Source organism: Streptopelia decaocto (genome assembly GCF_964273445.1).
Source record: "Streptopelia decaocto genome assembly, chromosome: 23".
In the NCBI taxonomy this organism is placed as follows: domain Eukaryota; kingdom Metazoa; phylum Chordata; class Aves; order Columbiformes; family Columbidae; genus Streptopelia; species Streptopelia decaocto.
This window is the reverse complement of record NC_138678.1, coordinates 2238655-2249881: the sequence shown is the minus strand read 5'-3', so window position 1 is coordinate 2249881 and position 11227 is coordinate 2238655. Positions and strand designations below refer to the sequence as shown.

General features: G+C 62.2%; 2 protein-coding genes across 4 annotated transcripts; both read right to left on the bottom strand.

The window, feature by feature from the left end:
* Positions 1 to 101: 101 nt before the first annotated feature.
* Positions 102 to 7437, bottom strand: LCK (LCK proto-oncogene, Src family tyrosine kinase). Of its 2 annotated transcripts, XM_082071388.1 has the most exons (13): positions 7265 to 7437; positions 4989 to 5095; positions 4791 to 4872; positions 4616 to 4706; positions 4387 to 4485; positions 4130 to 4233; positions 3871 to 4020; positions 3311 to 3463; positions 2752 to 2931; positions 2296 to 2372; positions 2051 to 2204; positions 1460 to 1591; positions 102 to 825 (listed from the first exon to the last, which is right to left on the bottom strand). In XM_082071388.1, the coding sequence occupies exons 2-13, from the start codon at positions 5088 to 5090 to the stop codon at positions 623 to 625; spliced, it is 1527 nt and encodes a 508-aa protein (XP_081927514.1). In that variant the 5' UTR covers positions 5091 to 5095; positions 7265 to 7437; the 3' UTR covers positions 102 to 622. The 2 variants fall into 2 exon arrangements, with proteins under 2 accessions (XP_081927514.1, XP_081927513.1); XM_082071387.1 differs by having other exon boundaries at positions 4616 to 4872.
* Positions 7438 to 8899: 1462 nt separating this feature from the next.
* On the bottom strand, positions 8900 to 10834 carry FAM167B (family with sequence similarity 167 member B). 2 transcript variants are annotated; one of them, XM_082071574.1, is made up of 2 exons: positions 10051 to 10834; positions 8900 to 9486 (listed from the first exon to the last, which is right to left on the bottom strand). In XM_082071574.1, exons 1-2 carry the CDS (start codon positions 10339 to 10341, stop codon positions 9226 to 9228), a joined length of 552 nt encoding a protein of 183 aa, XP_081927700.1. In that variant the 5' UTR covers positions 10342 to 10834; the 3' UTR covers positions 8900 to 9225. The 2 variants fall into 2 exon arrangements, with proteins under 2 accessions (XP_081927700.1, XP_081927699.1); XM_082071573.1 differs by having other exon boundaries at positions 8900 to 9489; positions 10051 to 10663.
* Positions 10835 to 11227: the final 393 nt, after the last annotated feature.

Genomic DNA, 11227 nt, shown 5'->3' with positions numbered 1-11227 from the left:
CTGCACCATCGCTGGGGAGCGGGGGGAGCTAACGGGGAGAGGGTCCAGGTGGGCGGGGAGGAACCATTCTCGGGGGGGCGGGGGGGATGCCAGGTGGGGCTGAACCATTTGGCGGCGGGGGGACACGGTAGATGCCTCCAGCAGGACCCCAACCCCGACTTGTCCCACCCGGGGTGTGTGAGAGCGGGGGCATGGGGGGGCTGACACCGCCGGGTGCCCCTGAGAGCATCATCATGGCGGCCTTGGTGCAAACACCAAGGGCTGGGGCTGCCATTGCCTGCAGGGGGGTCCCTGGCATCACTGGGGGTGAATGAAGAGGCGAGTCCCCCCCGCTCAGGGCTGCAGGGGTCGGGGTGGCCCCGTGTGGGGCTGGATTTGCCCCAGGGACACCGGTCAGCACCCACATGGCTCCATTGTAGCCCCCCACACCAGCCCTCTGCAACGTGGAGCCCCATCTTGGCTTTGGTTGTCCATCATCTTCTTGGGGGGGAACAAAACCTGCCACTTCAAAGATCTGAAGCACTTCAAATCTTTACAGCCGAGGTCCAGGCAGTGATGCGAACAGAGTCTGTGGGGAGCAGGCACCGGGGGGCACCCCCAGCACCCCAACACGGGGGCGTCCTCAGGGCTGGGGCTGGTACTGGCCCTCGGTGGCGGTGAAGAAGTCCTCCAGCACGCTCTTCATGTACTCGAAGGTGGGACGTTCCTCGGGTCTCTCCTTCCAGCACTGCCTCATCAGTTCATACAGCTCCGGCGGGCAGTTGTCGGGCTGCGGCATGCGGTACCCGCGCTCCAGGTTCTGAATCACCTCGGGGTTGGTCATCCCTGCAAGGACAACACGAGCGGCAATGGGTTTGTTTGCAAATCCCGCAGGGAAACCTCCTTCCCCAAAATGCTGAGGGAGCTGGGGCTCTGGAGCTGGAGGACACTGAAGGGGGACTCATTCCTGGGGATCAATATGGAAAGGGGGAGTGTCAGGAGGATGGAGCCAGGCTCTTCTGGGTGACAACCAGTGATAGGACAAGGGGCAATGGGTGCAAACTGGAACGCAGGAGGTTCCACTTAAATATGAGAAGGAACTTCTTCTTAGTGAGGGTTCCAGAGCCTGGCCCAGGCTGCCCAGGGGGGTTGTGGAGTCTCCTTCTGTGCAGACATTCCAACCCGCCTGGACACCTTCCTGTGTAACCTCAGCTGGGTGTTCCTGCTCCATGGGGGGATTGCACTGGATGAGCTTTCCAGGGCCCTTCAACCCCTGACACTCTGCGATTCCTCCCTCTGAAACCCTGGTGGCTTTCGGGCTGGCCACGTGCACGGGGAAGCGGTTGAAACCGTCGCGGGCTGGCAGGGAAGGGAGCCAAGGGGCCGTGTGTGCGTGCGGGAGTGCATGCACACGCTGGCGGGTGTGCGCGTGCGTGTGTGCTCCAGCCCTTCTGCCGCGCAGCTGCTGGGAAATCCTGACCTGGATACGGGATCCGGCCGTAGGTGACGATCTCGGTCAGCAGGATGCCGAACGACCAGACGTCGGACTTGATGGTGAACGTCCCGTAATTAATGGCCTCCGGCGCTGTCCACTTGATGGGGAATTTAGCCCCTGGGAAACAGCAGGAGGGGAGAAAATAAAATGAGAAAATAAAATGTTACTGCTGAGCTGGAAACTTCTGTCTCTGTTTAACGTGATGTGACAACCCTGAGGCAGCCTGGGGACAAGCTGGGTTTGGTGGCAGCCAGTGCCCCCCCAGCCCCTGCTGTGTGTCTGGCTACTGAGCCCCCGGCACGGGCCAGCTCGCCTGTTCCTGCAGTAGCCACCAGATAGGGCTGTCACCCCACTGAAAGCAGGGTGGGGACAGAGATGGAGGGGGGAGAACGGTATCTGAACCCCTCCCTGTTCCCCTTTCCTGGGGTACACACAGTCCTGCAGCCCCGGGCACTGCGGGGAACCCCAAAAGAGACCCAGGGGGGTGTGATCCTCCTCCTGTGTCCCCAAGCTGTGTGCACCCCAAGAGCGGGGCTCAGCAGGGGCACACGTGGGGTCCGGGCGGTGGGGACGCACCCTCGCGAGCCGTGTACTCGTTGTCCTCGATGAGCCGCGCCAGCCCGAAGTCGGCGATTTTGCAGCACAGGGTGTCGGACACGAGGATGTTGGCGGCCCGCAGATCGCGGTGGATGTAGTTCTTGGCCTCGATGAAGGCCATGCCCTCAGCGATCTGCCGTTTGGAGAAATTAATTGCAATTAACAGCCGCCAGCCCAAGCAGGGCAGCTCTGGCAGAGCCTCCCGGTGGCTCTGACCCCCTCACCTGCGCGGCCATGTCCAGCAGTTTGTTGATGCTGAGCTTGACTCCTTCCGAGGTCTTGAGGAAATCCACGAGGCTGCCTGCAATGAAGGAGGAGGGGTTGGAGCCTCCTCCCAAGGAACAAGCGCCAGGAGCAGGGGAAACATCCTCACGTTGCACCAGGGGAGGTTGAGGTTTGATCTGGGGAACAATTTCTTCCCCAAAGGGCTGTGGGGCATTGGAACAGGCTGCCCAGGGCAGTGCTGGAGTCACCATCCCTGGAGGGTTGGACAGACAGACATGAGGTTCTCAGGACATGGGGCAGTGCAAGGGGTGGGCTAATGGTTGGACTCGATGATTTTGAGGGTCTTTTCCAACCAAAATAATTCTGTGATTAAGGCAACAGGTCTCAGCAGTGAGCAGATACACCGCTGGATGGGAACAGCCGGGAGCCGAAGGAGCACGCCTGGGTGCCCTCACCCTTCTCCATGTACTCGGTGATGATGTAGATGGGCTCCTTGGTCACCACGGCGTAGAGTCGCACCAGCCGCGGGTGCTGCAGGTTCTTCATGAGGTTTGCCTCTGCCAGGAAGGCGCTGGGCGACATGCTGCCCTGCTTCAGGTTTTTGATAGCCACCTTGGTGTGGCCATTGTAGAAACCTGTGGAGAGATCAGAGAATCAGAGAATCATCATTTTGGTTGGGAAAGCCCCTTAAGATCAAGTCCAAACATTAACCCACCCCTGGCACTGCCCCATGTCCCTGAGAACCTCATGTCCGTCTGTCCAACCCTCCAGGGATGGTGACTCCACCACTGCCCTGGGCAGCTTGTTCCAATGCCCCACAGCCCTTTCTGAGAAGCCAGCCAGGAACCCTGTCCCACCGCCAGCACCCATGGGAGCCAAGGCAGTGACCCTGGTCCAGGGCACCCAGGGAGCAGGAGCTGCTTTTGCAGCTGGGCCAGCATCAGCGTGGCACCGACAGCCACACCACGGGCAATGTCCCTGCAGAGGGAATTCCGCAGTTTCACCCCGACTCACCCATCCAGACTTCTCCAAACTGCCCTGCTCCCAGCTTCTCCACCAGCTTCAGGGACTCCCGCGGCACCTCCCACTCGTCCTGCCACCACGGCTTCTGCGGTTTCTGGGTCCGGCAGGGTTTGCCGAGGCGGGTGCACAGCCCGTCCGAGCTGCCTGTGGCGCGGGGACAGGCAGAGCCAGCATCAGTGTGGGCAGGGGCACGGGGCGCCTGGCACAGGCTGGTGCTTTGCTGAGACACGCACAGCAGTGTGTCCTGCTCATCACATCCCATCCCACCCTCACCCCATCCCACCTTATCCTATTCCCATCCTTATCCCTTCCCATCCCAATCCTTATCCCCACCCCTTCCCAACCCATCCCACTCCTCATCCTATCCCCATCCTTATGCTCATCTCCATCCCATCCCCATCCCAGTCCTTATCCTCATCTCTTCCCAATCCTTATCCCCAACCCTATCCCATCCCAATCCTTATCCTCATCCCCATTCTCATCCCCATCCCATTTCCATCCCCATCCCATTCCCCACCCACAGGCAGGACCAGCCCCTGCACGGTACACACGTGTGTAATACTCCACTAGCTCGTGCAAGCTGCTGAAGGTGATGCGGGGGGAGATGTAGTACCCCCCGTTGTCCATGTTGCGGATCTTGTAGTGCTTCACCGTCTCGCCCTGATTCTGGTCAAAGTCCCTCACCGACAACGAGTAGGAGCCTGAGAAGATGGGGGCCATGTGGGTGTGGGACCCCCACACTCCTGTGCTTCCCAGGGCCTTTCCCAGCGCCTGCAGCAGGAGATGCTGGTGGGTCCCATGACATGGTACCTTTGGATGTCTCGCTCTCCCGGATGAGGAAGGAGCCGTGTGTGTTGCCTGAAGCCAAGAGCTGCCGCTCCGCATCCTTGCGGCTGATGTTTTTGAAGAACCACCTGGGAACATGGGGCAGGGTTAGTGCTGGGGGGGACTCAGGGCAACTTTGCCCACCGGCACTTCAGGGGATGCTCCTTGCACCTTCCCTCTCCACCAGCACAACTCCTGCCAGGCCACAGCTCCTACTCAACCCCTACTCAACCCCTACTCACGGCTCGGGCTCCAGGCTGTTCACTGTGGCCACGAAGTTGTAGGGGATCAAACCCTCCTGGCCGGTGGTGAGCGACTGCGCCTTCCACCACTCCCCGCTCCTGCAAGGACACAGCGAGGTGAGACACCCCCAGCTGCCGGGACCCCGCACGGACCCCCCAGCAGCACTGGGACGCTGGCTGGGGAGCCGCGGGGTCAAGCCGGGTGCTGGGACACCATCAGCTCGCTTACTCTTCCAGGATACGGAGCTTCTCGCCCTTCTGCAGCCCCAGGTCCCCATCGTGCTTGGGCTCGTAGTTGTACAGGGCCACCACCAGCTTATCTGGGAGCACAAGCGGAGCGACAGGGTGGCTGTGGCCAACTGGGGGGGTGTCCACAGCCACCCCCCGCCGCGGCTGGACCTCACCTTGCAGGGGGGAGCACGGCGGAGACGTGGCCTCGTAGGACACCAGAGGGTCTTGGACCTCGGAGTTGTTGCGGATCAGCTTCTGCAACAGGACAGGGAGGCCTGTGAGTCCTCATCTTCCCAGGGTTTGGCCACCACAGGGCCACCTAAGCAGGTGTTTGGCCACTGGGATGGGGGATCCACTCGCCCCCTCCTCACCTGGCGCTTGTTGTTGGGCTCGATGGGGTAGTTGCAGTGCTCGCAAATGTCGATGTTCTCAATCCAGTCCTCGTCGTAGTCCGAGCTGCAGCAGCAGCCCATGGTGGCTGTTGGGGGGGAAGAGGTGGGGAGGGAAGGTTTGTACCCCCCATTTGTACACCCCAGTTCGTACCCCCAGGCCTGTCTCTCCCCCCAGGCCCAGCTCCAGCGCATCCTCATCCCTGCGTCCCAAACCATAGGGCTTGTCCTGCACGCTCCCCAGGTCCTCTGCTGAACTGGGGGCATCCCCTGACTATCACCAGCCATCTTTCCTCCTAATTCTGTTCTGGCTTTGTTAATTAAAACCACTGAAGGCAATTAGTCCCCAGCCTGAGGCTGCCCCTTCCTAGCCCCCTCCCACCCTGCAGCCCTTGGGTTGATCCCTACGTTCTCCATCTAGACAACAATCTCATCACAAATATCCCATTAGCAACTGAACCATCCTTGCATGGCCCTGCAATATGTGTTTTACAAGGTTTGACTGGATCGGACACCTCCCCGGCCCTAAAAGCGGCTCCTTGGGGTCAGAGGCGGATGTGAGCGCTCCCGCACCCACGCTCTATCACCTCCGATTTCCTTCTCCCCCCCAGGCTCTCTTTGGGCCCCCCCCGGCCTGTGCATTCACCCCGTCACTGCAGTTCTGTTTCTCCTGCATCAGGGATGTCCGTTACCCCCCATCCCTGCTCAAGGATCCCTTGTCCTCAGCCGCCAACCTTAAAAAACGAAGGACCCCCCAACCTCAAGCGTCAGACTTGGCCGCGGTGACACCAATTGGCACAGAGCTGCGCCCCAGGGTCCCCAGCACCGTGGCAGCGATGCCACCAGTGCCGCGTGGGTTTTCTTGCCTTCCCGTGAAAGCCACGCATGGCACGGAGCCGGGAGCCCCAGCGCTGCATCACACAAAAGGGCAGCCCACAGCCCTGGAAAAAGCTCTTCTGCAGAATCCCCCACGCCTACGACACCAGGATTTCTCCCCACCAACACCTGGACCCCAAAATTCTTCCTTCCCTGGCTCTGCCCAGCAGCATTGGGGGCTCTTTGGGGTTTCCGCAGGCACCGGGTGCCAACAACCCCTCAGAGAAGCCCCGCTCTCCCAAACCTGCCCCCAGCCCTTCAAATGCCTTCACCAAAGGCGAGTGGTGCCAAGAGATGTTTTTTCCTTCCTGCCCAAAGCCGGGGTGGGGAGGGAGGTGCTGCTATTGTGCCTTTTTTTTCCTCTGTTCTCAAGCCACAGCGTAATTTCCACCGAGCAGCCGTTTCACCTGCGCGGTGCGAGGGCCGCACCGGTGAATCGGGGCGTTTGAAGTCACGTTTTGTGACTTGCATCTGTGCAACCGAATTTCTCGTGCAAAGGTTGGTGGGGAGGGATGTGTAGGCACCCCCTGCCCCGCTGTGTCCCTGGGAAAGCATCTGCATGGGTGTGCATGCACGTCCTCACACAAACCATGGTTGTGCCTCTCCCCGGTGATGCTCGGGAGCATCTCTGGACCCCCCAGTGCTTTCCAGAGGACCTGCCCTGCGCTGGTCCTTCCGCACACACTTCCATGGCTGGGGCTGGTTGGCCTGTTCACAAGTGTGGGCGGGCGTGAGGCTGGGCTGACCTTGGCCTTGATGCTCTACAAGGCTCACGGGGGTGCCCCAGATGTCCCCAAGCCAGCTGTGACCCATTCGGTCAGCCCTGTGCTGGCATAGCACAAAGAGACACGACGGACCATGGCCTCAAAGCTGCCATCACAGCAGGGAAGTGTTTGCCCTGAGGCGACACTAAAACCCAGCGGATCTCAGTGTCTGGCTCCCCTAAACCGGGCAGTGGACCCCACAGACCAACCCTAAACCGCTGCCTGTCCCTAAGCTGCTGTCACCCACAGTGAAAGCCTGGCCATGGGGACAAAACCCACGCTTTGCCCTGGAAACAGGGGGTCAGGGAGAGCCCTGCGAAGGGACCGTTGCTCCCACCCCAGGAGGGACCCCCAGGTGGGCAGATGACATTGGGACAGCAGCTGTCACCCCAACTGGAAGACCACAGGGGAGCGGGGAGCACAGCCCTGCTCCTGCCATTGCTCACATCCCCCCATCTCTTGCATCCCCCCACAGTGACGAGCCCAAACCCCCCTTTCCATCCCTCCGCGGGGCAACCTCAGCCAATACAACAGGACCCCCCAACCTCTGCGAGCACCCGGGTGCCCCCAGCTCCCACCCATAGGGTACAAACCCTCTCGCCCCCAGGTCCCCGTTACCTGTTGGCCGCGAGGCGAGGAGCAGCGGTTCTCACACGGCCATGGCCCAGCGGCGCGGGGGAAGGCGCCGTCCCCACTCACGTCCTCGCCATCCCCGGCAGGAGCGCGATGACCCTCTGGGGAGCGGAGACGAGCCCCCCGCACGCGGGCGCGCGCTCCCCGCCGCCGCCTGCCCTGGTTTCCTGCCTCATGAGCAAACTCTAGAGAAGCTGGTTCACAGCTCGCGCACAACCGCAAGAGCTAGTGACAAACCCCAATGGCTTCCTGCCATCCCCAGCGCCCAGGGTCCCTGCGCTGGGTGCCACTCATCCCCAGGGACCAGGGGGACGAGGGGATGCTGAGCTGGTGGGGGAGCAGGTCTGTGGGCTGGGGATGTGCTGCGAGGGGCCAGCGATGGGCACGGGTTTGTCACCAGCTCGCTGAGCCCCCCTGTCCCCTGTGTTGTCCCCTCCCTAGCGCTCAGTATAAGCAGGTGGGTGGTGACTGTACACCAGCTGTCCCTGACCCCCTCGGATCCTACAGAGGTTGTGGGACCCATCCTGCACCTCACAGCCCCCTCTTTGCTCATCACCACCAGGTCACCCCAGACCCCAAGAGCTGCAGTGACAGCGGCTGAAGCCAAGGGGACACATTGAGACCCAGTCAGGCTGCCAGCCCCGTCTGTGTTTTTGGAGACAGCTCAGAGCAGAGCAACCACAACACTATTGTTTTGGCTTTTGCGATCAAACATGAAGCCGCAGGTACCTGCCGGCTGCTCTGCGGAGACACGGGCAGGAAGCCCAGCTGCACCGGGGGGGCTGCGGCAGCTGGAGGGGAACCGCGATGGCAGCACGAGATGCAGCATCCACCCTGGCAGGGACATTTCCCAGGGGCCGCCGTGCAGCCCCGTTCTCGTTGTGCTTGCCAACACCACGGGTGCCATTGGCAAGGGGCGGTGGGGATCATAACCAGGCCCTGGGCTGTGCCCCAGCGTTAGGGTGCACATGGGGGTCTCCCTGTGTCCTGTTGGAATGGGAAGCAGCACGCAAAATTATCCTTGGGTCACCCCACACCTTCCTTGGCACCACTTGTAAAACGTTGCTTCTGTGAAAGTTGCATCCCCAGGAGGCAACTGCTTTTGTAAAGGGTTTGGCGCTAGTGGAGGAAGGGAAAAAGCCAACAGCAAACCCAGCGCTTGCTTTTGTGTTGTCACCCCTGGCTGGCACCACCCCTGGGGTCCCTCCTGCCCCCCGTGCAGTGCTGTAGGGGGTCAGGAGATGGGGCAGGATGGAGACATGGGGGCTGCTGAACCCCGAGCACGGTCCCCGGTACCTCCTGCCCTCAAGCCTCAAAAATAACCCCTCAATTCGCAGCCGGGTCGGTGACGAGCGTTTCCTGCAGTGGCGCAGCCCGAGCACCCCCCACTGCCGGGGCACCTGGGGAGGGGCTGGCAACAAGGTCCTTGAACCAGAGACACCGAACCCCCCGGCACGGCACCGTCCCGCAGCACAAACCGGTGTGAAGCCACTCACTCCATGAGCCAGATCCCCGGGGAGCGGCTGGGACAGGGGCAACGGCAGCACCGTCCCTCCTGCCACCCCCATGTCCCCGTAGTAAAGGGCCAGAAGCTGCATCTGAAAAACATCAGTTCTCACCTTTACCTCCTTTTATTCCTCCTCAAAGGGCTGCCCCCCACATTTTCCACTGCAGTTGACCCCACCATCCTTAGGGACGGAGCAATGGGTGTCCCAAAACGCCCTGTGCCCGATGGGGATGGTGGCATTTCCCATGGCATTGCTCCCGGGCAGGGCACCGTGCCCAGCACTGCCTGCCCTGCGGGAGCTCAGCCCCAACAGCAGCTCCGCAGTCCCCGAGGAATTTTGGGAGGGAACTGTGAGCCCCGCAGGTCCAGATGCACCCACGGGTGCCCCCAGGTTCCTGTCCGGGCTCTGCACCCAGTGGTCCGTGTGTTCCCACTGCACTCAGCACAGGGAGAACCGCCGGGAGTTGATGTTCATGCGGGTGACGCCGATGTGCTTGAGCGGCATGGAGAGCAGGAAGGCGGCCTTGGGCGGGATGTTACAGAGCAGGTCCGAGTCTTCCTCGCAGCCCTCGAGGCCGAAGGTGGCATCGTCCAGCATCTCCTTGTGCTGGTGACAGGCCTGTTCCACCTTCAGCCGGTGCAGCTGCGCCCGCAGGCGCATCAGTTGCTGCGCCAGGCGCTGGTCCGCAGCCTGCATCTCCTGCTGCGGGGGACACGGGCATCAGGGACCGGCCACCGGGATGCTGGGGCTCGGCCAGGACACAAACCCACTGGGGACAATGCACACACGTGGCCCTGGGATCAGCACAGAGCTCTGCACGCAGTCCCAGGGCCCGCACAGGGTCTGTGCTGGGGTCAGATGGGTTTGTATCTGTGTGGCTGTGCTGCCGGTGTGACCACAGGAAAGCCACCGCGGCTGTGCCACACTCGTGAAGTCCACCACAGCCGTGCCACCAGCAGAGCAGGCAGGAAGGGGTGACAAGCACAGACCTGTGTCCCTCGGTGCTGTGCAGGGGACACAGGCAGAGCTGCAGCACTGCAGAGCCATGTGCGCCTTGCAAAAACCCACGTACACCAGCCATGCTGGGCAAAGGCGCAAAGCGCTGTAGCTGGAGCGCTCTGGCCGTGACACATCCCAGCACTGCTGCGTGAGGTCGGGCTGCAAGCGCTCCCTGGGCACAGAGAAGCCCCCTGGCCCCATCCCCGTGCTGGGGCTCAGCCCTCGCCCATCCCTCATCCCCCCATCCCACCAGCAGCTACTCACCAGCTCCGTCCTGAGCCACTGCAGAGCCGCTTCCATGGTGGCAAAGCCGCAGACGCCACCATCCCCCCGACCCTCGGGGTGCCCAGGGCCCTGCTCTGCCCCCCGTGCCCCCGCAGGGGTCCGGCTGCGCCAGGGCTGCCCCCGCACCCGCGCTTCCCACTCCAGGTAGGACGGTCTCCGTGTCTGCAGCTTCAGCTTGGCCGCCAGCGCCTTCAGGCTGGCCAGGCTCTCTTCCTCCCAGGTGGGCTCCTCCTCACCCAGCTCCTTGAACTTCAGCTGCCCAAGGGCCATGGTGGCACCCCCAGAGCCCCCAAAAACCCTCGGGTCACCTGTCTCCCCTCAAAGTCCCCGTGCAAGGGGACCCTTTGCCTCCCTGCACCCACAAGAGAAGCACCTTCACCACAAACACCCACCCACCAACTCCCCCAGCTGTATCTGAGTCCCCACTATTTATTCACTCCCAGGACAATCAAGGTTGGGGACGCCGAGGACAATTCTAACGGGCAGGAACTTTCCTTATCCAGAGGAGTGCAAAGGAGGGGGGTTTGGTTTTGTTCAGTGGCGGGTTTTTTTGGGTTTGTTTTTATTTTATCTTATTTTTTCCCTTTTCTTTCTTTTCTTTTTTAGCATTATTGTCTCCAGCTGGGAGGGGACTCCCAGTTCCCGGAGAGGAAACCGTCACCGGGCCGTCCTGGCACGGAGTAGTGGGGACGAATTATCATCGTCCCCGGGCGCCACCGCACCCGGCCGGGCCGGGGGGGACCAAAAAAAGCCCAAGGAAGGAAAACGAAACCGGGGGGGGGGACAACGGGGCGAGGAGCGGGGGACAGCTGGGTCCCCATCCCGGGCGGGCCGTTAAGGTGGAACCGGGACAGCAGCCACCGCTGCCCGGGACGGGTGCGGGGGCCGCGGGTTGCGGGTCTCGCCTGCGCCCCACCGACACCCCCTGCCCCGGGGACAGCCCCCCCGTCCCCTCCAGCCCCCCCGGAGTGGTCCCCAAAGCCCCTGTGTACAGCGCCGGTGCTGCGCCGCCACTGCCCGTGTCCGCTCGCCTGTCCCCGTGCGTGACCCCGTGTGTGTCCCCTCGTTGTCGCACCCCACGCGGTGTCCCGCGGCCCCTCCTGCGCCCCCAGCCCTGCGGAGCGGAGCCGCCCACGCTCCGGTCCACCTTAAACCC

Excerpts from the sequence above, each read along its gene's own strand:
- LCK (XM_082071387.1), bottom strand. The coding sequence starts at position 5,090 with ATGGGCTGCTGCTGCAGCTCGGACTACGACGAGGACTGGATTGAGAAC. Across the intron at positions 1,592-2,050 it reads CGAGTACACGGCTCGCGAGG|GGGCTAAATTCCCCATCAAG; the intron begins GTGCGTCCCCAC and ends GCTGTTTCCCAG. Across the intron at positions 826-1,459 it reads CGGCCGGATCCCGTATCCAG|GGATGACCAACCCCGAGGTG; the intron begins GTCAGGATTTCC and ends TTGTCCTTGCAG.
- FAM167B (XM_082071573.1), bottom strand. The coding sequence starts at position 10,341 with ATGGCCCTTGGGCAGCTGAAGTTCAAGGAGCTGGGTGAGGAGGAGCCC. Across the intron at positions 9,490-10,050 it reads AGTGGCTCAGGACGGAGCTG|CAGGAGATGCAGGCTGCGGA; the intron begins GTGAGTAGCTGC and ends TGTCCCCCGCAG.